Source organism: Rhopalosiphum maidis, chromosome 3 (assembly GCF_003676215.2).
Source record: "Rhopalosiphum maidis isolate BTI-1 chromosome 3, ASM367621v3, whole genome shotgun sequence".
In the NCBI taxonomy this organism is placed as follows: Eukaryota; Metazoa; Arthropoda; class Insecta; order Hemiptera; family Aphididae; genus Rhopalosiphum; species Rhopalosiphum maidis.
In genome coordinates this window covers 44,351,925-44,377,706 of record NC_040879.1, presented here as the reverse complement: position 1 = coordinate 44,377,706, position 25,782 = coordinate 44,351,925, and the positions used below count along the sequence as shown (strand labels likewise).

The following is a 25,782-nucleotide window of genomic DNA, read 5'->3' as shown; positions in this document are numbered from 1 at the left end:
TAAACTTTGTAAAGGCAAAGGGGGACATCGGTGTATCGCTGTGTGATAAACTTGACGAACCTTATGAATGAACACGCGCTCAACACCATTGAATTGTAATAATAATTGATCATTGTCGAACGCTAACAAATTAATAAAATATATTATTATTCCATAAAGAAATATTATTATAGATGTTACACGTATAACGTCTTGTAAGTTTCGAAAGTTTCATAGTACAAAATATAATAAACGGTAATTAAAAACGAATGTAAACTACAGTTTTCAGTAACACTATTGTTATTACGAAATAAAATAATATAGCTTACATCATGGCAACAAAAATAAAATACTTGAAATTTTCGTAAAAATAAAAATAAATTGTCCTCAATAAAAGATCCATTTCGTTAATTAAATATTATATAACAATACAAATTATATTTTTATTTTTCGAACATTTTCTGATGTGTTGAAATTATTTACTCACAAAATTCATAAAAAAAATATTATATCAATAAATTATTATGATTATGTTTTGTGTGCCCATGTAATAGAAAACATTTTAAATTATATAATATTATAAAAGTCAGAAAGTGCATAGATTAGAAATATTTGATTTTTAATTTAGATTGCAAACTATTATAGACATCCGCAAAAAACAATTATGATAATAATTATTTTTAAAAGTAATAATTAATGTAGATACCTGATACTTATATAAATATATATGTACGTACATTTAAAATTGTTCTTATTTAATTATATCTGTTATGTTTTATTATTTGGCATCATACAGGTGTACAATCTTTTTATTATGTATTTTCTTATCGATTCAAACCTTTAATGACCCAAGAAAACTGATAAATATCAGATATCTATCAAAAAAGTGTTGAACAAATATATATATATATATATACCTATTAACTATGCAAAGTATATACTAAATTTGTAATGTTTGTATACGTTAACTTTACAAATAAAATGTTTTCATAACTTTAGTCACCAACACTTAGGTATGAAAAATAAATACAAAAAAATAAATATCTGGACTCTTATTATGAATCATATATATATATATATACCTTTAAGAGATTTTATCTTTTGTTGACCATGCCGACCTGATAATCTACACTCTACTTTCATTTACATGAATTCATAACTAACAATTTAATAATTTTTTATAAAAAATCGCATTAAATAAATGCCAAATAAAACATAAACATTGTGTAACATTACAATTATTGACGTGATCATTTGTCGCATGTTATTTCCGGCTTTTTATCATGAATTTATTTTTATGTAAGCTATACGAGTACATTACATCCGTAGTTAGGTAGTTGTTATCATCGTCTTACCAACGCATATTATCATTGTAAATGTACATACCGTAGAATCCATTTAGTTTTGCAAATATTTTTATTAAATTGAAATTTTGTAATATATTTTGAAAATATTTTAAAGTTAATATTAAAAATAAAAATAAAAAATTATTATTAAAAAGAAACCATACATCCACTTTTTAAGTGGATTAACATAGACAATTTCAATTATATTTTGAAGAAATTTAAAATTTTACATCTTAAATTAATTTAAATTACTAATTCGAAAAAACTTACAAGTGGTCCTATGTTAAATTCTTTGTTGGTTGTTGAACAATTACGATAATATACAAAAATACGGTAAAAAAAAATAAAAAATAGGAGAAAAACTTAAACAACAGTATAATAGTTCAGTAACCACATTTAGAAGAAAATATTTGCTAAGTTGTAGAATTTTAATTTGTTTTAGGTCATCAATACAAAAACCGTTATTTTAATTTTAAGATCCATTATTTATAAATTTTCCAAATAAATATAAACTCTATGACACGTTAAATATTATCTTATATAAATTTGATTTCTTAACTGTATGAATTTAAATGAAGTGGTTGCTGGTTATATAAGCACGAAATTAATTTTAAAAGCAATAACTGCAATAATATGATGGACATGTTTTGATCGTCTAATTCACCGTGCGTGTTGTTTCTGTCTTACGATAATATGAAATATCTAACTTACATTAAACTAAGCCAATTCGATGTTGTTAAATTTAAAATTGGAGTAAATTATTCTTAATCTTTAAGTTGAGAACAAAATGTATGTTTGTTAGATAGTTTTTTATAATAAAGTATTTGAATCAAAAAATCATGAGTACGTAAAATATTTGAGTTTAAAAATTCACAATTATAATAACATACTGAAAAATTTTTAATTTTACGTACAGAAACAAATACTGATTTTACTATTAAGGTTGAAAAAGGCCAATTCTTTCCAATAATATAAACCTTAAGTTGATGCTACCAAACGCATATTTATTATGGTTTACGTAATCCTATGCGGCTATGCACAAGAATAGTAACACAACTCAAAAATTATGTACTTCTAGTTAGCATAAAAAATCAACTGTATGGAATGTATACTTTTATACAGAATAAAGAAGCAAGTCAAATAATTTATATAGTTTCGCCAGAACTCAATAGTGTCACTTTTCCACTATTAATTAATTGGTTTACTGTTTTGTAGAACAATGACATCTTATAAGTTATGATTCTGTTGTTATCGATATCACAAAGCGTTTATGAAGATAAGTTACTATTTTGAGTTGCTACATGCCATTGCCAATGCTATGTTATGTATAATTTCATGAAAAGTGACATAAGTCAAAATATATTTTTATTTTGTTTATTTATAATTATAAGAATTATGAGTAAAAGAGAAACAAAACAAAATTTTAATTATATGTACAAAATTAAAACAATTTTTTAAAAATCCATACATTATTTTCTAAAAATAAGACGAATAAATTAAAACAAAGATTTTTAAAATTTTCAATCGACTCTACAGAAAAATGCATGATTTTGAGTTGTGTCACTATCCTCCTAAAAAAATATTCCATAATATTAGTAATATTAAATATATTATATATTATATATTATAATTGCTATGGTTTATTTTCTTACTTTTTTCTAGGATTGATTTTCATGATCACATAATTTCTTTATAATATTCCTTTAATATTAATAAAGATTACTATTTTCTCTGGTGTACTCCCAAACTTAGTCTATCTTTTAATAATGATCTCTTAATATATCTCTATTTAAACGTTGGATTGAAAACAATTGTAATTCCTACATCCAGCTTTCTCTCTTTAGATAATACAGATACTTTGCTGGTTAAAAAAAAATAAAATTATGTTTATTATACCTTTTTTCTCACTAAAGTTGTTGAAATCATATAACCATGAATAGTTTTCTATAATATCTACAAGTTTCTTTTGATTTTCAACCTTATTCTTTAAGGTATATAAAATGGGAATAAGAAATTATTTATAGGTGGTCAAATTTTGGTATTTTTTTTTTATTTGATAGAGGAAAATTTTATTTATGCAAATACTCTGATTTATGAATAAACTTAAATAAAGTCATGATAATATATTTTAAGATACTCAAATATTCTTGATACATAGATGTTCATTATAATTCTTGAAAATTAAAGTTGTTTTTTTTTAAATTGGAGTTTAATGTTGCTTGAATAATGTCTATAAAAACTTGATATTTTCTTCACTGCACGGAAAATGATTATATCATATATGTTATGTTTTTACTGATCACTGTTCTAAGTGTAAGAAATATAACATACAAAAATTCTATTACATTAAAAAAAATGGTTTATAATTCAACGCAAAGTCAGTTAAATAATACGATTAAATTATTTTTAAATGTGTAATTGAAATTGCAACTGTAATAAGAAATATGTTACGAGAAATTATTAAAAAAATAATCGATAAAATCGAATAACGACTAATCACTATTATTGTAGCTATTGTTTAGTTGCTTTAATAACTTAGTGGTTAAAAAAGAAAAATGTTGTAGCTAGCCTAATAATATATTAGGTATTTTAAAAATAACTATAAAAATATGACTATTTCACTAAGCGTGAGATATGTTGTAATAAAAACGCATCAGGTCTGACATCCCTAAGAATAATATCTAATCCCTCATAGTTTATCCTAAGTACATAACTTTCACAATGACTTTAAAATGTCTAATATAAAAAGGTACATCAACAAGTGATTGTCACGTCCATTCTTACATACATGCTAAAAGTTTCATGTGAAACATAATATATGGATTACATTTAATTTTAAATTTTGTCTTCGTGACACCAATGTATGTTACATAATATCATTATATTTTATCACGACACACTGGTAGGTCATGTTTGTAATATTTTACCAAAAATCATAGAAAAATAATTTTATAAGTTATGACAAAAACAGTAAAAAGACATTAATTTTCTCATAAACATTATGGCAAATATACGAGTCTCGTGGCAGTCAACCTGTTTTGAAATATTATTAAACAAATATAATTTTTCTATAGTGATAAATAATTTGTGATCAACTATTTTCAGCAATGGACTCCCACTTGGAAGGATTCAAATCAAACAAATTTAAATGAACCATATTATGGAGATCAAGAAGTAAAACGATACACTGGTGACAATAGATATGCCATTTCAAACCAGAGAGGCAACTCAACAAATTGTACACCAAAATGTTTCGCGGAAAAAGGAAGCCGAGTAAGTTAAAATAATTGCAAATAGTCATAAAAATACATCGTACATATATTATATATTATTATATAATATATGTGTACCTATGGAATAAAAATAAAAATTAATTTTTTTGTTAACCCTAATGTAAGGGACCACCGGGATCAACTGGTGCTCCAGGTCCTCAAGGAATACAAGGATATCAAGGACTTGAAGGTCTTCCAGGTAACTATTAACACATTTAAATTATACTACATAAATTTATCCATATTTTATGGCTATAACTTAAAATTGTATATAAATCGCAAAGTATATAATAACAAAAAGAAAACTATGCTTGAAATGGAACAATAAAAGTTAAGAGACTGTTACATTAAAAAAAAAAGTATCCTTATTAATTTTTATATTTCCCTATATCGTTAGAACGTTTACTACATTCACAACCAGTTATATTGAACAAAAATAGGCTTATAACATCATAATTCAATATTTTAAAATTCTTTCGCTAAATTGCAGAATCAAATTGCAGGACTAAGAGACTATTAGCTTACTACTAATTTATTAAATGTTTAGTAACTTTCTATACAACCGGATATATCCATATTAGTTTTTAATAAATAATAGATTTAATTGTTTGTCTAATTTAAATTAAAAATAAAATCGAAATAGATCTCAGTGGGTGCTAGGGTAACAATTTTTTTGCAGTAAACAATCCAAATATTGAAAAGGGTTTCAGGGTTTTGCCTTCTATATAATCTTTTATAACCTTTATTCTTAACAATTATGGATATTTATAATATATATTATCCACTTTGTATATCTTTCTCTATAATAATTATTAATTATATACTATACTTACGTAACATATAATACCATAGTATTACAAAAATTATGAATTATAACGATTATTTATACAATTATTATAATTTTTTAATGTCCAGGTCCGGTGGGTGACAAAGGAGATATTGGTCCAATAGGAATACGAGGACCAAAAGGAGATAGGGTAATGTACTAGTTTTATTTTATTAGCTTTAAAGAATAATTTGTGTTGTTGTAAGTCGTTGAATTAAAAATAAGATTTTGAAAATATGATACTGCGTAAAAAATTATATAAAATTATTTTATTAACTTAATAAACGGTCAATATTTTATACAACTATATTATTTGGGATTTTAAACTTTTATTTAATAATATTAAAAGGAAATTCAATTATTTGAAAAAGTAGAGAATTATGTAACCACTCTACTGTACAGTAGGTGTCGAGTGAATCTCGTCCATGATAAAAGAAACTCTTTACAATATAAAATTAAGATATGAATTTAAATTTGAAGATTTATGATAAATCATTACTCACAATAAATGATTTTGAGCGAAGACCGTCTCTTAGCCTTTATTTTTAGATTTATTTTATGATATATTTATAATGATTTTAAAGTAATTTAATTTACTATCGGTAATATTGTAGGTAAAATTATTTTCTTTTTTTTAATATTGCATTTAAAAATATCATTGTGTATATAAAGTATAATAATATAGGTGCCTAATATTTCAATTACTAAAAATAATAATTTTTAAATTACAAAAAAATAACTAAAATTGTTTTTTTCCGGTTTAAATATCAAATTTTATCTAAATTTAAACTTTAAATAGTTATAAACTTTTTTCACTTTTTATTTTAATAAATAGTTAATATTATTAGATCATAAAATATATTTATTAATGGGCTGATAGACCGTTTTATTTAGAATCGTTTTTATTTCGATTTATCATTGAAATCAAATTTAAAACATACATTACAGTGACTTACTCTTCAAAGATGAGTCCATTCGATACCTGTTGTACAACATAGCGATATCTATTTTCCTTCGTTTCTATTTTCCAAGATTCAATTCGTTACCAGAAACCACATTTAAAGTTGTAAATCGAAGCATTCTAACTGCTCTAAGTGGTGATTACTGATGATATACAGAAAACGAAAAGCGAACGCATTATTGTAAAATAAATACATTCAAGATTGATTTCATTGAAATTTCTAAGATTGCATCATTGAAGAGAACTAAAATAAAAAAACTCATAGCAAGTTGAACCTCATCGTTCATAATTTTTTTAAATCAAAACCTACTAATAAATTATGAAAATTGTACTTCCTTCAATATTCATTCCATGATTTTTAATTTGTTATAAATTGTTTGTTTCCGAAGTATTTAGTGTATTTATGGTAATTTTGAACGAATATACACCATTTAGCCGTTTATGAATAAACCTTAAAAGTTGCTTAGACTCGGTTCAATGTTAACTCAGTAGAACGGTAACTACTTTTTGATAAATAATTGATAATGTTTTCCTGAATTTGAAAATATATCTAAAATAATGGAGTATATTGTAATTTTAACTTTAGTACGATTGTATATGATATATGGTTTGTTTAAGTTTATTTTAATTTAAACATTTAGCCATTTTCTCCCAAAATAACTTCTTAGGCATCATTTTAAAAGTATATCACACATAGTTGCATAATAGTTTCCAACTCAATAAGTACAACACCACAAGTTCTCGTAATATTAATATTTCGTTCTAACGTGAATCAGCTTTTCTTATTTATTCATAAATCTTATTATTTGAAGAAAATGATAGAGTTGTAAAATTTAATATATAACACATGTATTTACTTTTTTTTAATACATTTATTTTGTTTTCAGGGCAAAACGGGTATTCCAGGATTTCCAGGTATTTAAAAATAATTTTTATAATATAAGATTTAAGTACATATGTACCTAATAGGTTTTATGTATAATTATATTGTAAAATGTGAATTAAAGTTTAAAAATAGTACCCATTTAGTTTTTGTTGTTTTATAAAAATTCTTTTCAAAGATATTCTTATCTTATATTAATATATTTGTTTAAGGTGTAAGTGGAGTACCAGGACAAATGGGCCCTCAAGGATTGCCAGGTATACCTGGTTTAGACGGGTGTAATGGAACAGATGTATGTACATTGTATAATTTATACTTATTACTTTGATAATATTGAATTAATGAAAAAATTATTCGATATTTTTAAAAAGCTCACCCGTTTGAAATGTTTTTATAGCCTCTTTTATGATGGTTTTAATATGAAACATTACACCATTCAATGGTACAACAAGTTATTAAACTTAGATTCATAATTTGTTATGATACATTTATAAATTTTAGAAAAACAAAATAAAAATAAATATATATTGAAACTTATTTTCAAAAATAAAGACTTTCTCATAATACGTATAATGATTAAAATTTAAATAATATATTTATATTTTCTTATAATAAAGTATTTTATACTCATTGATATTTTCCATATAATTTTAGATTATAATTCATAGATTATAGTTATGTGTACTAGAAGTCCTCCTACACTGAGATCTTAAGATTCGTTGTTAGGTCTACGCATACATGAATAATATTGTAATGCAATTAAATTTATATCAATTTACCAAGTAATTATAGTAGTATAGCTATTAGATAATATATTATAATATAATTAAAAAATGTATTATATATACTATTGTACTAAAATTCTTATATATGCACAAATAAAACTGTCTATATCGAAATACATTTTTAAGCCAAATTCATTATCCATGACAATGTGGCATAATATTATTATTATAAAATTTGCAAAACTACTAAATCAAAATAAATAGGAATATAATACATTATAATTTATAATATTATAATATATCTATTTTGCAGGGAAATCCTGGTCTTCCAGGATTACCAGGAGCTATTGGACCTCGTGGGTACCAAGGAATAACAGGCGAAAAAGGTTGATGTTTTTAAATAAATATATAAGCTTTTGTCTTTTAATAATTAATAGAAAATAGATTAGGTAATATGAAGTTTAAGTGTTTTAACAAAATCTAAACAAATACTTTTAAACGTTATTTTATTTTTATATTTAAAATGTTTTTTTTAATTTTTTGTTTTAAGTTTAACGTTAAAAATTAAAATTAAATTGTTAACACCAATAAAATTTAACCTTAACACTATAAATAGTTAATTTACATGAATATATTAATAAGTATATTAATACTTACCTAATAAAAATATTGCCATAATATTCCGGAAAACTATTGACTATTGCTGTTACAGGTGTTCGTTAACTCTGAACTGTTTATACCTACAAATTAAAATTGTATTGTAATGATGAATCACGTCAAATATATAGCGTAAAAATAGCACTAACATTATTTTTAATAACGTTAATTGTAATTAATTAGGTAACTATTTTTCTTATAACCTATACGTCGATTGTTTAATTTTAAATTATAGATATATTTTAATGGTATTCAAATTTTTTCGTTTTTAGTTTATTGATTTTGTTTAATGTTTTAATATTTTTCCATTGTAACGTTATAAAAATTTTTGTAATAGTGAAATGCTGAAATAATTAGTTATTACTAAATTTAGCTGGTAGGTATCTATGATTCAGTGTATGTAACTTCTTTGTTAAAATAGTTTAAATGCATATATTTTAATTATATATTTATATACAATATACATTTTTATTCACATTTTTGACATTTTAAAATTGTTTAGGTATAAATAAATTTATTTGATAGATATGAGATGTATATATTTATTTATTAGTATTGTGAGCTTTACATTAGTTTTGGATTAAATAACGAACTCAATATAAACATATTATATTTTTAAAGGTCAAAAAGGAGATGCTGCTCTAACACCAATAAATAACAAAGGTCAAAAGGGAGAGCCTGGTTTGGATGGAGATCGAGGTATGTGTAAAATATTAATTTATTAATACAAATAATTAATAAGATTATCAATTATCATAAACCCATTTATAACATTATAACTGATAAAACATTAATGAAAAATGTATTCATATTAACTATAATGATGTCTAAAAATAACTATAGTATTATAATTCCGTGATAATTTAACTTTTTATTAGGAATACCTGGAAATCCCGGGTTTCAGGGAATACAAGGGCCTGTTGGACCACCAGGAGAAACTGGATTAAAAGTAAATAAAATATTTACTTTACATAATTAATTAAATATTATTAACACTGCTATATCATATATTAACTGAAATATGCTTAGTGATAAAAACAATTTTTTGATTCAAATTATAATATTTGTAGGGAAATCGTGGTCCTTCGGGCTTAAAAGGAGAAAAGGGTATGTATTATTAATCAACTTTTTTGAATAATTAGTTTGAATATGTTTAATTAAATAACTGCAAATTAAACATAATGAGTTGTAAATAGAATAAAATATTATATAAAATGTCTTACCGTAAGTCTATGTTGGATCCAACCAATAACTTTTTTGATATTTAATAATCAATGCTTTTATTTTCTTATTTTCGACGAATAAATTAATTTATAACGACTACGGACGTGTGTTTATCGTTTTAAAGTTAAAATTGAAGATAAGTGGTCTAGAGAAGTAAATGTAGTATTATAGTAGAGAGAAAGTGCATAAAATGATGATAAAATATTATATGGTTACACATCATCCTATATTTATTACAATATCGTAATATTTCAAAATGGTATAATTTATTAAAAATAAATTATAAAAGATTTTCTTTCAATATGTATATAAACTTTGTTTTTGTAAAATATAGGAAATATGGGACTTGGGTATGAAGGTACTAAAGGAGACAAAGGTATTAAAGGAGAACGTGGACCACCAGGACAACCTTTACCAAACTCGTCGTTAATTGCAACCAACAATGGAACAGTTGGGCCTCCTGGTGAACCTGGTAAAAAAGGAAATGCGGTAAGTATCTAATTTTATTTAGAGTAATAAAATATATTAGGAAATAGCTTAATCTGGAATTTGTCTTAACCAGGGTGAAAATGGTGAGCCTGGAATGAAAGGAGAACCAGGACCTATGGGTGATCCAGGAACACCAGGTACATACATTATAACAATAATTTGTGTCTAAGTATAATCATGATATTGTATATTAAAATTAATATTATTTATTTATTTTTGGTTAGTAGCATACTTATGAAAGGTTTAAATCAGTAAGCAAAATTAAAATTTGTTTAAAATAAATTGAATAATTTGAATTAGTATTATTATATTAAGATATAATATACACATCAAATTAATTATAGTTTATCAATTTATATTTTAGGCGATGTTGGTGAAAAAGGAGAAAAGGGCTTAATAGGAACACCAGGACCAAGAGTAACTAAATATTTATTATAACTAAAAAAACTTAACAATATTCTTAAGTATAATTTTTAAGCATTTCAAATATAATTAACTATAATTTATATGGATTTTTATTGATTTGAAAAGATAGTATATAAACTATAAAAGTAAAAAAATATAAATTAAAAACAAAAATCATTTGTATTAACATTTTATCTTATGTTTTAGGGTCGTGATGGTTATCATGGACCTGCAGGACCAATTGGACAAAAAGGTAATATATTAAATTATCATTCTATAATGAAACATATAAATGAAATTAAAAGCAAAATCAATTATATGCTTTGAATTTTTAAGTAAAAAACATACGTTGGAATATCACACATTAGCAATTTTTACTATTTTTTCAATAGACATATTAAGTAATAGTTTGTAAATCACTACTAATAAGAAACTTTAAAGAAATATTTTTAATATTAATAAGCTAGATAAACAAACTAAGATACTTTGGTTAGGTCTGCTGTAGGTTTTGTAGATTTTGACGATTTCGTATGTGGCTCGTTTTTGAGTATGTTAATATATTATGCTTAAATTCAATAGTAAATGATTATATTCGATTTACCAATTCTGAACGAAGGCGATAGGTGGATCAATAATTTATTTCTAAAAATAGTCTATGTCATAGTATATTATCATTTGGATTTTATAAATTTTATATTATGAATTTATGACATGATTACAGTAGTTAAATCTGACAGTTTTGAAAATTTCATTATTTACAGAAGCTAATATATTTTTTGAATATCAATAATATAACTAAAATGATTCAAGAAAAATCGTTAATTTTAATTTGCATATCTATAATTTTGACTAATTTGAAACTTAAATAATTTAAAAAATAAACTGTAACTACTTCCCTATATATTTTCAATATTTTATAATAGCTATTTTATGAAAATAAAAAAATATATTAAGTAGATAACTTGTAACATATTAATATTTGTATTAAAAACAAACAATTTTATCAACATAAATTGAAAAAAAAAAACTAAAAAAAAATGTATTATCTATTAACTAAGTTAATTTTGTTAAAAACAAAGTTGTACAATTTGGAAATATTTAGTACTTATTCAAATAATTGGAAAAAATAAACAAAAGACATAAATATTTACAAAATCCTCATAAAATCAATCAGCTTTCTACAAAAAATCACCTACAATATCTAATTTCTATTCCAAAACGCGATAACACAATAAATTCATATAGTTTCAAAACCAATAAATTCGAACTTAAATTAAAACAATTATAATAATAATTTATTTTTTTAGGTGATCGAGGAATTGATGGCTTGAATGGATTACCAGGACGACCCGGGCTTAAAGGAGAACCAGGTTTGTAGTGTAATATAATATATTCTACATATTTTATTTTATAATTTAAATTTATCATTGTTTTTAGGATTGGATGGAGCACCAGGTGCAGCTGGGTTGCGAGGACCTCCAGGACAACCAGGGGTATATTTTATTTTCTACTAAATCAAGATTATTATTTTTTTATGATTTTGAAAAAATACTATGAAAATGTAGTTAGACCTACCACGAATAATTTATTATTTAGTCATAAGTTATCGGTTAATAGAATTAAGAGTACATTATGATAATACAACAATTTAATTTATATTTAGGGCGGAAAAGGCAGACCCGGTCTTCCTGGACCTCAAGGACCACGAGGATATCCTGGACCTACAGGTATATTTATGTTTTATATATCTTATACTCGAATAATAGTTTATATTTTTAACAACCTGAATGAATAAAGCGTGTATAATCAAAATATTTTAATATCCATTAATAAAATCTACGCCACTTTCCCATATATATAAATTTTTAGTTTAAAAAGAAATACCAATTAAACTATAATTTAATATTGTTTAAAAAAGTTAGTGAACCTAAAATAATAAAGCAGTAAAAATATGTACACAATTTAAATCATTATATAAAAAAATAAAATAGGTAATGATTTATTGATTTATAATTACAAATTAAAATTATTAGTATGTAAATATTTAAAAACAAATTTTTTGTTTATTATTGTTGTTTAGTATGTTACTAAAAATAAAATTGTATGCGTTTTTAAAATAACTAATTATATTTCCTAAATACTTATCGCTAAATTTATATAAATTTTCTATTAAATTTTTATATTTAACTATTCGTCATAATCGTTTAATGTAGACATTATAATTTATTCAATAGAACTATGTTGGTCGTATTGAATAAAATTATTTATAGAATTAAAAGTTCCGTGATTATAAACACGCCTTAATCGCACAGTCAAAATTATAATACAAAACAATAGAGTTTCATTAAATATGCAATGTTTTATTTATCTGAAAATATAAATCTAGTTCAACAATAATGTTTGTTTATATTAATGATTTTCAGGACCAAAAGGTTTAGATGGCATAGACGGCCTACCCGGACCTCCTGGTCCAAAAGGAAATATTGGAGGACAAGGTATGTTTTTTACAGTATAAAAATTATACTAAAAAGACGTATTTAAAGATAACAAATAAAATATGTATTTAAGTATACAATAAACAATTTATTAGTTTATTTTTTGATTTTATTAGTCTTATTAGGATCATTGAATTATTTGGTTTTATTAAAATTTTGTAATTGTGATTTTAATTTTCAAATTTATAATTATTTAGGAGTACCAGGATCTGTGGGCCTAGAAGGGTTACAAGGTGAAAAGGGAACAAAAGGAGAGCCAGGACTTACAGGCACGTAAATTTGATTCTAATTTAAGTTCTGATTATATTCAATTCTTTTCGGAACCATAATACCTAAATATAAATTAAATTTTATGAATTTAGAAAAAATCATCACAGTCAATTTTATGTTTGATATTCAAATTATGCCTAACAAAACATTTAGTAAATTAATTAAGTAATTTTAATTTTTGATTTTGCAGGTTTGCCCGGAGAATCTGGTCAAAGAGGTAATTAATTAATAATAATTATTATTATACTGACCAAATAGGATCTTACCTTTTTCTAGTTTATTTTAGGTTAATATATTATTGGATCATACAAAGATAATAAAATAAAATATTGTAACTTATAAAAACGAGATCAGTTAGATAAGTTTAAGCTTTTACTTAATAAACTTTACTACGTTTTAATCTTAAATCAAACAAAGGATTTTAAATAAATATTTATTTTGTTTATTTCTTTGTTATTAAAAAAAATAAATACAAAATATTATTAACCAATGTCAAAGATCAATTATTGATAATTTCTGGAAACGTTTAGTGTCATATTTTTTATAGTTACATACATTTTATTTATCATTCATTAGAAATATAAAAGTATTTTTATTGAATAATGTAATATTAATTATAACTTTTTACATATTTTATATTGAGGCTCTATTTTATAGTATACTTGTATACTTAAATTAATAAGTCAATTTATTGGATAAAATTTATCAAAGATTATCATATTATACCTTAATCTGAAAACCTATTGTATTTTAATTATATCATTACATACGTATAGGGTTCCCTGGCGCACAAGGCCCACCTGGACCTAGAGGACTTGTTGGTGAAAAGGGTGCTTCAATTGTCGTGAGTACAATAGTTTTTAGATTTAAACTCTATTGAAAGGAGTTTTCTAATACAGTTCTTTTTTTTTACTTATACTAATGCTAATTATAATTATACAATATATAAGAATATAATATTTTAATAGGGACCTAAAGGATACGATGGAATTGATGGACGAGATGGTGAAAAGGGACTTAAAGGTGAACGTGGTTACCAGGGTGAACGAGGATCTCCAGGTAAGCATAATTGGATAACATATATTAAAAATATTTTTATTATTTAATCATTAATGCTTATATCCTGTTGATAATATTATTATAAATTTAAATTGTTTTTAGGTGATTCGCCAACTGGTATTGCTGGACTTCCAGGTGTAAAGGGTGCTACTGGAGAAAAAGGAGAAGAAGGAAAACCAGGAATTCCAGGAATTCCAGGTTAATCACAATATTTTTTCTAGTTAAAAATACTCATTTTTATTATGATTTTAGTGATTTGACAATTATCTATATAATTTGTTAAATATAGTTTATTTCAATTTTAATTTATTTTATTTTTCTATTTTTCCTTACACTAATTATAGGTCGAGATGGACCAAAAGGTGAAATAGGTGGACGCTGCCAAGGCTGTAGCCCGGGAGATAAAGGTAGTAAAGGAGAACCTGGATTATACGGAACTCCAGGGTTGAAGGTAATAATTAAATAAATAGTTATTCATAACGTTGATTCTATATTATAACATGTATACATTTTAGAAACAATTTAAAAATACAAAACAATACAATTTATAATTTATTCCATAGGGACCACGAGGACCACCAGGAGAAAGAGGATATCCAGGTGAACCCGGTGCTGATGGACTGATTGGACCAACTGGCGAAGCTGGTGCTCCTGTAAGAATTAAAATGTTTTTACGAATTGAGAACTTATAAAATAGTATTTTAAAATCCGTATCTTTTAATGTTACATTATTAGAAAAAATAGGACGCCAATGATCGAAAATAACCATGCATAAATAGCTCACATTTTGCATTTTTAATAGATTTTAGTTTTAAAACATATTTATATCTTAAAGTAAAAATATAAAAATAACTAAACAAGTAGTGATATTATACATTTTTGTATAAAGTTTAATGATGAATAATCGTCGTGTATCAAAATAAAACTGCACAAGATGCGACAATAAATTATTAATCCTTACATTAATATTATTCATAACAGCAATACATTTTTAATGGTTAATAAGAAATTATTATTCACCCATATATTTTTAAGTCACAATATATCAATACTATTCCATTTTTATAACTGTTATATGTAATATAATATACACAATTTGTAATGATTTTCATGTACCTGATATACTACAGAAATATGCACGTATACAAAAACCCAGCCTTAAACATGCTATTATAATGTATAGTTTTTTTTATAACCTTAAAAAAAATGTAAAGTATTATTGTTAAAAATGTTTTTATATTATGTTTTGAATTGGCATTCGATTAATTTTTATGAAAATAATTGCATTGGATCAATATTTATAATTGTTTGTCAGGGATTAGATGGCCTACAAGGAGATCCTGGCCCACCCGGTGAAAAAGGTGAATCTGCGATGTTAACATATGAACAAATACTAGATATAAAAGGAGAAACTGGTCCACGTGGAGATCCTGGAAGGTAATTTATTTTTTTGGATTTTATTAATACAAAATAATTATGGTAATAATTTAGAACACACCAATTTAATGATATACTTTTGTAAACAAATCTTATCTGAAAAATGAACTTCCATCTTTGAAGATGACAGTAAACATTAAAAATCATCACGAATTTCAATATTTATTTTTTTTTATTTTATTGTCTTGGTAAATATGTAAAATAAATATATTATATTTTATGAAGTGTTAAACGGCGTCATAAGTAGGCAAATTCGATACACCTGTGCTTAGGTTAAAAATTCTTAGTATCTTTGTTAAATTAATTGTATCGTGTTGTAATGTATTGTATACAATATATGATACTACTTATTGACACAATCACACAATACAATTTAAAATTAAAAATTTAATAAAATTGATTTTATATTTATTTATTTTTTTGTAATTGCATTACATAATATACTTTAAAATTCAATAGCCAGTTGTCAAAAACAAAGCTTGTGTAAGACACAATAAGAGTTCATAAATATATTTAAATAAGTGGTTCCCAACGTGGGCGCTACTACCCACCCCCCCTGTGGTCGTTTTTTAATTTGAGGGGGCATTTTCTGAGGGGGCGCTCATTTGTCATTTACATTTTTATTGTTAATAAAACAATTGATTGTAATGAAATGTATAACTGCGTGTAATAAAAACTAATTTAAAATACTAAATTTAATATACAGAATTATGTAGATATACTATATTTTATAGACACTTAAATAACATCAAAATAGAAACTAGAATACTATATATATACTAATGACTATAGAATCTAGTCAATAAAAATTTGCAAGGTGATAAAATGAATTTTATGGATACGAGTTGTTTTAGCTCAAATAAAAAAACTATGTACTCTCAATTTTGGAAAAAAGTGGGATTACTTATTATGGCTTTTCCATTTACATCTATTGAGCCAGATATCAATTCGTTAGCAGGAAACCATCAATCTCAGGGCAGTCATTATTCACATAAATATTTTTTTGTATTATTATTTTATAATAGCAAATTCGAAATCAATAATAATAATATTTAATATTAATTCATATCATTAGTAGATATTCAAATATAAAATTAACTAAATTGTAACATTAAAATGTTAAATTATATTCTTTCTTTAATTAAATAGCTTTTTAAAAAATAAAACGGGGAAGTGGTATGAGATTTTTAAAATCTAAAAAGGGTGTTGAATAAAAAAAGGTTAGGAAACGCTGATTTAAACAAACAACAAAATAATTGTTAGTATACATAATCATTATAACGGTTTGATAATATGTGGAACTATATTTGTTTATGAATGTTTAAGTACAATAAAATATTATATTACACACAATTTTTTGAGATTTAAAAATAATATTTTTGAAATTATTTATAAACTAGAGATGGATTACGAGGATTGGATGGACTACCCGGACCTAAGGGAATGCCAGGTAGTGATGGAAACCCTGGAATAGTTGGAGAAAAAGTAAATACCACTTTATGAATTTATGATTAAATTATTTTTTTTTTTAAATCTAGTTTATGAAAGTTAGTATATTTAGATTAGTGTATTTTTTTATGCACACATTTTTAAATACTCGTAATAAGAACTTTTATATTTAAGAACAATTCGAATTAAATATTAATAATCAATACACTAAGTCATTTTTATACATAAGTTTAATGATTTAAATAAAAGAAATTTAAGTTCTTAAGCTAAAAAAATATATAGGAGTATTTTCGAAATTTTAGTAATAAAATAATAACTGACGAAAATTGAATTCTATGATACATATTTTATTTTCAAAATTAAATACAGTTTTTAATAAAACAAAATATTTTGATCAATAGTTAATCAAAAGGAAGAATGTTTCAAGTTAAATATTCGGGTAATAATAATATATTATTATAAATTTATTTTGTTTCTTAATTTATTATTTTATCAATAGATATTAGCAATTGATTATAATGTGTATAAAATTAGAAAAATAGTTATTTTACTACGTAATTCCTTAAGATTGCTGGTTGTCAAAACCTAAATTACTAATAAACAAGAATATCAATATATATCATTACCCATTAAATGTTTAAAGTATATAACATTTAATAAAATGTAAACGCTAATGAAGCATAAAAAGATTTGTTTAATATTTATGAGAATAAACTCATAATATTATAAATTTAAAATGTGATATTAAATATACAACATTAATCTACTGTTTTAATATAAGCATTTGTTTTAAATAATTAGGGTGATAGAGGATTCCCAGGTTCTGATGGTATACCAGGTAAATTACATAATATTTATTCATAAATAATTTTTCAAAAATAAACTATGTCTAAAATATTATTTTATCATTTACAGGACAAACAGGATACCCCGGAGCCAAAGGAGAAAAAGGCATTAGCATTAAAGGGGAACAAGGAATTCTAGGAAGACCTGGGTATGTTGAATATTAATAATGAATTTGATTTATTTGAATTTAAAAAAAATTGTATCTTAATTTTAATAGAATAAGAGGAGATAAAGGAGAGCCTGGATTAACCGGTCCTAAAGGAACTCCAGGTTAGTACAATTTGTTATAATTTTATAAAATTATCAAAAATTTAAGATTTAACTAACAGTAAATGAGAGCTTCATGATAAACGTTGTTGGTATATCTTATAAATATTAACGTCATCACATAAATACGTTGTGTATTTAAATATTTATAAATTTTTTTTTAATATTATTATAGTAAAATTTCCAAATACTTTATTGTAAATACCTATACAATATTAGTTATACTAATTAGAAATTACGTTTAAATTTTTATATAGCAATGTTTTTAATTAATTAAAACAATTTTTAAGAAGAAATATATTTTTTTTCATATTATTACTTTAATACCTATACATTATTCATTTAAATTGTTAATTAATTTTATTAATTTTATCTTATTAATTCTTGCAAATAATAGGTAAATGTGAACTTAGTGAACAAGAGAGGCGCCAAAAAGGCGAACCTGGAAGTAGAGGAGAAAAGGGTGAACCTGGTCCACCTGGTATTGATGGTTAGTAACTGATTTAGTGAATTTTAATTTAATTTGTGTTGAGTATATTTCTTCAACTTATTATTGATTATTTATTCACAACAGGTTTTCCGGGAGAAAAAGGATCAATAGGACCAATTGTAAGTATTTAATCATATTAAAAAAGTGCAATTAATCATAAAGGTTTTTGTCAAAATTATTTTATTACAATTTATATTGTTTTTAATCTTCAAATTGAAAAATTTTGTTTGATAGGGTCCAATTGGACCGATAGGACCAAGAGGAATTCCAGGTGAGTAACTTAAAATTACATAAATATTCATTAAATTAATTTCATTACACATATTATATATTTACATATACGCATACGTTTACTGGACTAGATACGAGTTTTTATTATTTTTAATTTTGCATGGTTTATTTCGTGCTGCATTTATTATGGTAACTAAATAATAATAAGAATATAATTAATGTTAAAACGTTATAAATTTGCATTACAGTACCATTTAAGCTGCTTTTGTAAAACAATGAATAAAATGATTATGTTATCATACCAAGAAAAAAAAATCTATATACAACATTTTTTTTTTTCGTTATAGAGCTTTTTATAAGCAACCTCGTCAATAAATGTTTTTAAATTATAATTTCAAATATATATATATGTATATGAATCATTGTTTTTTTTATTGCTGCAGAGAAAATATCAAGTAGTACTCTAACAGTGACGGTCAAATGATTTTGTCATGGGGGAGGATGTGGCGTAAAAATTAAGACAAAATTTAATATATTAACATTAAATTACAATATACGTCAATTGAATTGTTCTGAATATTTAAATATTAATGAAAAAAAAAAGAAATGAGTGGATCTATCTCCCTCACTCCCTCCCCCGTTTGACCATCACTGTACTTTACGTTTATTTTTTCAAACAAATTAATTAATTACTTCTTAATTTTAAAATTAATTCAAATTATTTGATTATATTTTCAATAAAAATAAACATTTATGTTATATATATAATATTATTTATGTAAATTGAATATATATAAATATAACTACATAATTCTTATAAAATTTGTAAGAATTACAATGTTTTTCATCGATATAATTTTGATTTAGGTCTTGTTGGCCCCAGAGGACAACCAGGTATTCGTGGAGAAAAGGGAAATACTGGACCAATGGGTTAGTATATATTATTTAATTAAAATAACTGAAAATAACTTAATAAACATAGAAATAAAACTACTTTGTTTGTTATGGTAATAAATTATATCCCTTGTTTAACTATGTTCAGGTTTCCTTGGTGAAGCTGGGCGTGATGGAGAAAGAGGATATCCAGGATTACCTTCACCTAAAGGTTAGTTTAAAAAATATATTACATAAATACGATCTGTATTACAGTCAACACCTTGTTTGTTTAATACTTAATTAAAAGTAAATTAAGATGAATAAAATTAGTACTATAATAATGACAACTTAATAAATTGTACATTTTATATGATAATTTTGTTTTATTGAACTTCATAGTTACAACAATTATGTTTTAACGGCTCTATGCCCTTTTCAAAGGCCAATTATTCAAGTGCCGTGTCACAATTAACTTCATCTGTCTGTGAATAACATAAAATAGTGAAATTAGATTTATAACACCTTTCAATAAATAATATTTTTAAATAAATCTTAAATGTTATTACGTATAGTAAAATACATAGAACTTAAAGTTCCCAATAATAATAATAATAATAATAATATTGTCTCTTTTAATGTACATCTTCACAATAATGTAAATATCGTTTGATCATTATTTGTATGTATACAACTTAAATTCTGTATCTATTATGAGTTTGTATTGTATTACCATAAGAGTAATAACGTATGTAACTATACTTTGTAAACCAACACAGTTTTTATTTGTTCTTGTATATATTGGGCTTAGCCCGATTACATTTTTATAAATAAATAAATAATGTTTTTAAAATTTTTAAATTATTACACAATAATTAACATACTGCTATTTATTGTTAAAATAAGTTATTTCACTCAAATTATAATGTTTTAGTATTGAATATCGTAAATATTTGAATTTGAAATGCTCATAAAAAATTGATTTAGCTTTCCGAAAAAATTTTATTTTCACATTAAGGATGAACATTTAATAAAGAATTTGTTAATCCTTGTATTAAATTTTTAAACCTTATATTATTTTGAAAATCGAAACATTTATCAACAACTTATCGTATACTTAACACACACAAAAAAAAAATACACTCACATAAATCATGTTTAAAATAACTTTAACTTATTTATACTTAAATATGTATAATTTTCAGTTATTTATCCAACTATTTATCTTCTTTTTTTTATTAAAAATTTACATCAAGAATTGATACAAAATAAATATATAATTCAAATTTAAATTATTCAAATTGATTGATTGATCGTTCTTGTTACAAATTATCTTTTTTATATATATAGACTACGATGTGTGCATAATTATGAATTCATAAACAAAAATTGTAAAATAATTGTAATAAAATGTGATAATCTAAAATTAACTAGATTCAGTAATTGGAAATTCGCAATTAAAAACACATACAATGATTTATATATTCAATTTTAAATTATTTAAATTATAATTATTTTTGAATCCAAATATTATTGAACCTGAGATAAACTAATAGATAAATGTATCATTTTTGTGAATACTTAAAACGATACTACTATTTAATTTTGAACATGTGATACGCAAATGACCAATCAACTTTTTATCTTGGTTATTTATGATACACAAACGATAAATTAACGAATTTTAATTTTTTAGGTGCCAAAGGTGAACCCGGTGTACCTATGGTTGGACCAAAGGGTTCAGAAGGATTTCCTGGTGAAAAGGGCGAGAAAGGTAATTATAATAATTAATATTCTAAATACAAATAAAGATGAATCGGTGACATTTTTTTTGACATTTATGATATTTATATCAACCATAATAATAATAATTTTAACTTTGATTAGGTCTTCAAGGGCCGTTTGGAAGACCAGGAGTCTCTGGTGAACCGGGTATGTTGAAAATAATTTAAATATACATTATTCTAGATAGAACATAATTTATAAATATTGGTTTTTTTTTTTTATTTTAGGAACTCCTGGATTACCTGGAGAAAAAGGAATTCAAGGTAATATCATATTACATAATTCAATTTTATTTTAATCGTTTGGTAATTTATATCGTAGGATATTATTTAGGTTTATATTATTTCTAAATTTATTGTTTTGATGTGTTTCTCTTCAGGTGAAGCTGGTTTAGAAGGATTAGCTGGGCAGCCAGGACCTAAGGGAGAACCTGGTGAGTAATATTATATTGTAAAATAAAATAAAAATCTTTTTAATAAAATGTGTTAAATTTCTATTCAACAGGCCCCGTAGGACCAAGTGGACCACCCGGTAATGATGGCATACCCGGCGCAGATGGTCCAAAAGGTAATTGCTTTAAAAATACAATATACAACAAATAAAAAATATTATTGTTTAGAATAACTTCTGAGCCAATTATTAATCCTTGCTTAGTCAATTGCAATTTTTATAGTTAAACAGTGAATATTTGCGTGCAACATAAATGAGTATGATTATCATGCGCATTTGATTAACGTATACAATGTCTAGAAAAATGTAAACATTGTTATATTATAGGTATATGTGTCATTTTAAAAATATAATCAACTGTTGGGGGTCATTAACATTATAATATTTTGTTTATATTATTAATTACTTATCGATGCAATTTAAACATTAATTGGTGAACCAATCGACACAATACTAACTTGTAGTATTGTAAAGAGATAGTTACAACTTAAAAATATAATATATTACAGTTTTATATATAAATATGAAATACTGTTATATTATGAATTAATATTTTAAATAAGTATATAGGAATGGAGGTGAAGAGATTGACTGAGAAATACAAAACATCATAATAAATGCATGACACTGAAATTCTACAAAATTAATTATAAATATAATTTTCTTTTGATAGGTGAAACTGGATTACCAGGTGAACCAGGTAGACCAGGTCTGCAAGGATTCCCTGGGCCAAAAGGTAAATTTACTCCTGAAATATGAAAATTGATAATAATGATTATAATGTTTAGTGATAATGATTTTTAGTTGTTTACTCAAAACAATATTTATTTGATTATAGGTGATACTGGACCGACAGGCCCGGAAGGTCCTAAAGGATTTTCAGGATACAGAGGAATGCCAGGTAAATACAATGATATATTACACTCAATTAGTCATTTAATTTGAATTAATTTTCTAACCTAACCTATGTCCTATACTATAACACATATTATTATCTGTTATTTTTAATTTTATGTAGGTTTATCAATTATTGTTTATCAAATATTGTGAATTACACATTTTTAAACTTATTAAATTAATCTGACATAGATTATAGAATATTTTGGTTAAACTAAAATAGAATTTGTATAACTATGTCTAAATTAAAATCAGATGAAATTAATACCGTTGGTAGTTTTTAAAATTTCACAATCTTTTTTGGGAGAAATATGTGAATCTGTGAAATTTACGGAGAATTAATTTTGATACTGTCCTTAGAAACCAAAAGAATAGGTATAGGAAGAAATCATTTTTTAGTCTTTATAGTTTATATTTTAACGGAAATATCTGTAGCAAAAAAAATTAACCAACTAAAAAAAAAAAGTTATAATTTTTAACTTTATGAATATGTTCTTATTAAATTATTTTCATAACAGTTAATAATTTATTAAAATCGTGTTAAAAAGTTGTTTTGCTGGTATAAACCTTTTTTTTTATAATTATTATAGGAGCTGTTGGAAAACCTGGAATCGATGGAATGCCAGGTATTATACTTATAACTGATTATACGTTGTATCATATTATCAAATTATATTAGATTATATCATTTATATTTCATAAACTTAAATTTCTAGGAGAAAAGGGTGATAAAGGAGATATTGGATTACCTGGAATCAGTGGACCACCTGGAGAAGATGGTTTGCCAGGACCACAAGGATATAGAGGTTTGTTTTCATTTTACAATAAATAATTCCATATTTAAGTTCGTTATTAAAATTGAAATATGTTACATATTCCAAAAGAAAAATATGACAGAAAATATTTCTGAGTTGCTAGTTAAGATTCCATTTAAAGCAATATTTATTAGTCTATGGCACAGATATAAATGTCCTTAAAAATACTGAAAATTGTCCTAAAAATATAAAAAAATGCATTATTTATTAAATAAATTCAAATTATTACGTAAAAAAAGTATAGTTCAAAAAAATGAATACAAAATTAAATTATATTTGCATCAAACTATACAACAAGAGCAATTTAAAATTGCAGCCTTGTTTAATTTAAAACTGGATTACCTTAAGTTATGTTCAAAATGAAAATAATTTATATTACGTAGTGCCTATTATATAATACTTAATTTATTTCAATAAAGTTAATTTTTTTTTGTCATGATACGAAAAATAGTTAAAAAAAAATGTCCTAAAAATCCAGTAAATGCAAAAAAGCCACAAACAATGTTGTGGTTATAACATGGAATACTTGAAACACATTTGTAGCTTGGAAAGTATCGGGTAAGATAATTTGAAAAAAATTATGCTAATGCATTGAAAACTGAGTCCTATTTATTACACCCTCATGTAACATTCATAAAATTGTTTAAATACAAAAACATGTTTAAAATTATTATAAGTTGAACATATTAATTTAAAACAATACTTATTTTTTTTTTTTATACAATTTGAATTTCATTATAGTATTTAAAGTTTTAATTATTATTAACATTGTGGATTTTAGGTGAAAAGGGTGATATAGGATTCCCCGGACCCCCAGGTGAAACGGGATTACGTGGTCTTCCAGGTCCTGCAGGCGACCGAGGTCCAGTAGGATTACCGGTAATTTATGATTTTTTTTATTAAAATAGAAAAAAATTATTGTATATACTCACTAAATAGACATTTTTTAAAAAGTTCTAGATTTTTACGTAATTTAAAATGGAAATATGATATATTTATTCAAATTTTTTATGTTTGTTTTTGACATACTCAGGGATTAAAAGGAGAACCTGGTCCAGTTTCAGAAAAGGGACAAAAAGGAGAGCCTGGTGAATCCGGTCTTAGAGGACCACAAGGACTACCAGGAATTGATGGTAAATAAATTTCAAAAACATAAAGTACCTAAATACTTAATTGATATATTTTCAGTGTCCAATGTTTAACCAAATATTGTTTTTACAATATATTATGATTATATATTTAATTAATTTCACAGCTCTTATCTTATACAGTGTGTCCATCAAATATACATTATTTGGAAAAACTCACTATCTCAGCAAACATTTGCTCAATTTGAACTGTTTATTTTTGCTCATCAATACACCAATGAAAGCTCATATTTATGCTATCTCTCACTCAGGCACTCAAATCAAAAATAACAACTCAACGGAAATATATTGAGTGTACCTATCTAGTTATCGTAGACACACTCTATATCAGTATTATGTATTTGTAAGACATTCATTATAATCTATAAAAATTAGTGTTTTTTTTTTTTAAATTTGAATCTAATGCTATCTGTGCAAAATCTTATAGTTAGTAAAATCAATAAAATTATCGATCCGTGATTAATTTCGAATCGCAAGATTTTTTCCTATACCAGTCATGTTCT

At 24.1% G+C, this 25,782-nt stretch overlaps 1 protein-coding gene across 2 annotated transcripts in view; it reads left to right on the top strand.

Annotated features, from left to right (window-relative positions):
- Positions 1 to 25,782, top strand: part of LOC113559264 (collagen alpha-1(IV) chain) — a 36,931-nt gene that overhangs the window by 1,016 nt on the left and 10,133 nt on the right. For both annotated transcript variants that reach the window (XM_026964927.1, XM_026964926.1), the window contains exons 3-47: positions 4,431 to 4,598; positions 4,724 to 4,796; positions 5,513 to 5,574; positions 7,272 to 7,299; positions 7,480 to 7,559; positions 8,306 to 8,378; positions 9,271 to 9,348; positions 9,528 to 9,598; positions 9,720 to 9,756; positions 10,208 to 10,362; positions 10,436 to 10,499; positions 10,727 to 10,779; positions 10,975 to 11,020; positions 12,075 to 12,137; positions 12,205 to 12,260; positions 12,431 to 12,494; positions 13,191 to 13,262; positions 13,460 to 13,531; positions 13,723 to 13,749; positions 14,309 to 14,376; positions 14,501 to 14,591; positions 14,694 to 14,789; positions 14,936 to 15,042; positions 15,155 to 15,244; positions 15,907 to 16,028; positions 17,429 to 17,513; positions 18,279 to 18,315; positions 18,393 to 18,471; positions 18,541 to 18,593; positions 18,988 to 19,080; positions 19,165 to 19,199; positions 19,315 to 19,351; positions 20,179 to 20,241; positions 20,354 to 20,416; positions 21,881 to 21,958; positions 22,072 to 22,116; positions 22,197 to 22,232; positions 22,349 to 22,402; positions 22,474 to 22,536; positions 23,093 to 23,155; positions 23,258 to 23,320; positions 23,907 to 23,942; positions 24,033 to 24,122; positions 24,913 to 25,010; positions 25,165 to 25,264. In XM_026964927.1, the coding sequence (XP_026820728.1) occupies positions 4,431 to 4,598; positions 4,724 to 4,796; positions 5,513 to 5,574; positions 7,272 to 7,299; positions 7,480 to 7,559; positions 8,306 to 8,378; positions 9,271 to 9,348; positions 9,528 to 9,598; positions 9,720 to 9,756; positions 10,208 to 10,362; positions 10,436 to 10,499; positions 10,727 to 10,779; positions 10,975 to 11,020; positions 12,075 to 12,137; positions 12,205 to 12,260; positions 12,431 to 12,494; positions 13,191 to 13,262; positions 13,460 to 13,531; positions 13,723 to 13,749; positions 14,309 to 14,376; positions 14,501 to 14,591; positions 14,694 to 14,789; positions 14,936 to 15,042; positions 15,155 to 15,244; positions 15,907 to 16,028; positions 17,429 to 17,513; positions 18,279 to 18,315; positions 18,393 to 18,471; positions 18,541 to 18,593; positions 18,988 to 19,080; positions 19,165 to 19,199; positions 19,315 to 19,351; positions 20,179 to 20,241; positions 20,354 to 20,416; positions 21,881 to 21,958; positions 22,072 to 22,116; positions 22,197 to 22,232; positions 22,349 to 22,402; positions 22,474 to 22,536; positions 23,093 to 23,155; positions 23,258 to 23,320; positions 23,907 to 23,942; positions 24,033 to 24,122; positions 24,913 to 25,010; positions 25,165 to 25,264 (3,187 nt within the window). The remainder of the gene's footprint in view (positions 1 to 4,430; positions 4,599 to 4,723; positions 4,797 to 5,512; positions 5,575 to 7,271; positions 7,300 to 7,479; positions 7,560 to 8,305; positions 8,379 to 9,270; positions 9,349 to 9,527; positions 9,599 to 9,719; positions 9,757 to 10,207; positions 10,363 to 10,435; positions 10,500 to 10,726; positions 10,780 to 10,974; positions 11,021 to 12,074; positions 12,138 to 12,204; positions 12,261 to 12,430; positions 12,495 to 13,190; positions 13,263 to 13,459; positions 13,532 to 13,722; positions 13,750 to 14,308; positions 14,377 to 14,500; positions 14,592 to 14,693; positions 14,790 to 14,935; positions 15,043 to 15,154; positions 15,245 to 15,906; positions 16,029 to 17,428; positions 17,514 to 18,278; positions 18,316 to 18,392; positions 18,472 to 18,540; positions 18,594 to 18,987; positions 19,081 to 19,164; positions 19,200 to 19,314; positions 19,352 to 20,178; positions 20,242 to 20,353; positions 20,417 to 21,880; positions 21,959 to 22,071; positions 22,117 to 22,196; positions 22,233 to 22,348; positions 22,403 to 22,473; positions 22,537 to 23,092; positions 23,156 to 23,257; positions 23,321 to 23,906; positions 23,943 to 24,032; positions 24,123 to 24,912; positions 25,011 to 25,164; positions 25,265 to 25,782) is intronic.